Source organism: Biomphalaria glabrata, chromosome 9 (genome assembly GCF_947242115.1).
Source record: "Biomphalaria glabrata chromosome 9, xgBioGlab47.1, whole genome shotgun sequence".
Lineage (NCBI taxonomy): Eukaryota > Metazoa > Mollusca > Gastropoda > Planorbidae > Biomphalaria > Biomphalaria glabrata.
The window spans coordinates 18,406,288-18,408,974 of record NC_074719.1 but is presented as its reverse complement, the minus strand read 5'-3'; the positions used below and the strand labels follow the sequence as shown (position 1 = coordinate 18,408,974).

General features: G+C 37.6%; 1 protein-coding gene across 1 annotated transcript; it reads left to right on the top strand.

The window, feature by feature from the left end:
* The first annotated feature begins 1,130 nt into the window (after nt 1-1,130).
* On the top strand, nt 1,131-2,204 carry LOC129928196 (FMRFamide peptide receptor frpr-18-like). Its single transcript, XM_056041268.1, has one exon. It carries the CDS (start codon nt 1,131-1,133, stop codon nt 2,202-2,204), a length of 1,074 nt encoding a protein of 357 aa, XP_055897243.1.
* The last annotated feature ends 483 nt before the right edge of the window (nt 2,205-2,687 follow it).

The following is a 2,687-nucleotide window of genomic DNA, read 5'->3' as shown; positions in this document are numbered from 1 at the left end:
ATTTAGATTTACTTTTTCGCCGTCTACGTCTGTCCTCGGCAGCGGATTTTCTTTTGGTCTTAAAAGGGTATCCCGCGGCCTTTGTAAGTGACCTCAAGCAGTCTCGTACTGAATCCACAAGCAACCAGGTGCTTTCTTCTTTGTCAGTTAAAGCAATTTGGCGCCTAAGCTGATCTTTAAAGCGTTTCCGTGGGGCGCCTCTGTTACGTCTACCACCTTTCAGATCACACACAAAAAAATACTGCTTTTGGCATACACTCGTTTGTCATACTGTCACCAGGTATCATAACTTCAATATGAATCCTCGAGACCAATAAAATTAAGCCTCTACTGCTCTGTTATGTGGCTGTTTAGCTTTGTGTGTAAATTCTAATAAACAAGATCTGTTTTCTAGACACTGGATAAAGTTAACATTAGATTGATTCAAATAATTATAACCCAAAAACAGATCAATGGACGACTCGACAAGATAGTCTCCTGTCCTAAACAAGGAGGCGGGAATATATAGGCTACGGGAAGATCATCGAATGAGTAATTGTTGCTTGCGAATTAGATCTACAATGTCCCGCTAGAGTTCAAAGGTTTGAAAAAAAATGGATGCTTAGTTAAAAGTGCTTAGAAATACAGGTGTTCATTAAACCGAGGCGACCAATACATTGTCACAACGATTAATAGCTAAGTAGTTATGATAATGATAGTATCTTAGTCTAATGACACAGACATTGAAATTAGAAGTTTACCTTTATCACAAACAACCTCGTGGTTTAATAACAAATATTATTTTCCTGCTGTGTAAATTATAATTTCACGTGACATTTAGAATAGAAAGTTTAAAACAACTTAGTAGAACTGGCTTTGACTCCTAGACAAATGGTTTAGAAGTTACCCTTTTTACGTTGACATTGTCAATACTAGGTTATTATTGTTCAACATATGTTTTAAATAGGCCTACTTACGTGGTATGTTATCTTGTGCACACACTCAAATAATTAACATTAATTATTGTACTCTATAATTTTTCTAAACCAAAAGTCAATACATTTCTTGACTTTTTAAAAGGGAAACACTTGTGAATAAAGCATTGTAGTTTTATTTTCAGCTATATCTGAATTGTACAATTACTTTTGAAAATGTTTTATCAAATTACCATTGAAAATAGTAGCACGTCTCTCGGCTCTATCGACACGATAATATATGACCAGGCTTCGATCTCAAAAGCTCTCGTCACTTTCACTCAACTAGTTCTGCTTCCTGTCATTTCGTTTATTGGAATTTCAGGAAACGTCATCAGTATTGTAATCCTCTCAAGAGATGGTCTCCACAAGTGCTCCAATGTTTTGATCTGTGTTCTTGCAGTAGCTGACAGTATGTACCTCATTGGGATCAACAACGTACCAAACATCCTGATGAACCAGGACTTCACAACTGCGTGTCGCCTTAATGACTTGGTCGCAGTTCTCTTCGCTATAGTCAACAACCTCTTCTCCATGCTGGAGAATACTGGGATGATTGTCTCCATGCTAGTTCCGACGCTGATTGTCGTGGAGAGATTTGTCGCTGTGTTTTTCCCGTTTCATTTCACCAAGATAGTCACGCCTCTGCGAAATCGTGTCGCAGCGGCGTGTCTGTTTCCGCTGGCCATTCCTTTGCTGACAATGAATGTCTTCATATACCATGATGCAATTATCTGTAACGGCACAGACGTAATCTTTACTTTGATGGGCGCTAAACTTGAGGTTATACAAATCTACACATTATTGACTAAAATCTACTCTACCGTTTGTGGCCCCGTGTCAGTATGCTTTGTAAGTTTCGGCTGCGTTCTTATATCCATTAAAGTTCACGCGCAACAAAGTGTCCGCCGTGCCATCATTACAAGACGAAAGAGTGCTCATGGCAGGGAAGGCAAACTTCATAAGGATTCCGAGAGAGATCCAGAATTCTTCAAAAGTACCAGGACCACTAAGATTCTCATTTCTGTTTGTTGCGTCTACTCCCTGACAGGGACTCTCAGTTTCATGTCAGACTTGGTAGTAACTCCACAAAATGTTGGTTTTGAGATGAGTTTCTGGATTCACAGGGCCTCTCTGGTGTGCATAAGTCTCAATAGTACAGCCAATTTTATCATTTACGTCGCTTTTAATCGCAAATTTAGGGACGCCTATGTAACAATGTTCTTTTATTCCATTCGCAGAAAAAAATAAAATAGTTGAAATGGTATTTAAATGTAATGTACTCATCATTCTATGCCTCTTAGGCCTATATCAAATATGTATCTGTTTGTCTTTCTGGTAAATATTTGTACGCGTTATTTCTCCCACGCCCAATCTCAGACCTAGTTGAAATTTTGTAAAATTATTTCTTGCATTTGTTTTCTTTCTTTGTCCCAAATTGCTGCATTGTAATTTTTTTCAATTCCTAATATAAACTCACACTCTCTTCATTGCCACAATGTGGAAGGTGATAAATGAATGGAAGTGGCTTAGAAAACATAAGTGGAAGCATACAAATACATCATTTATTTCAAGCTTAAATTTCGCAGTATGTTTGAACAGCTAAGTGGATAGAGCGTCGCGCTAATAATGTCGGAGTTCTATCTCCTTATTTGCCAGATTTTTGTAGTCTTTATTTTTCACTGAGAAAAAAAAATATGAATGCTTATATAACTGAAAATAAGAAGAAATTGA

Bases quoted from the DNA above. Each gene is read 5' to 3' on its own strand.
- LOC129928196 (XM_056041268.1), top strand. From the start codon at position 1,131: ATGTTTTATCAAATTACCATTGAAAATAGTAGCACGTCTCTCGGCTCT.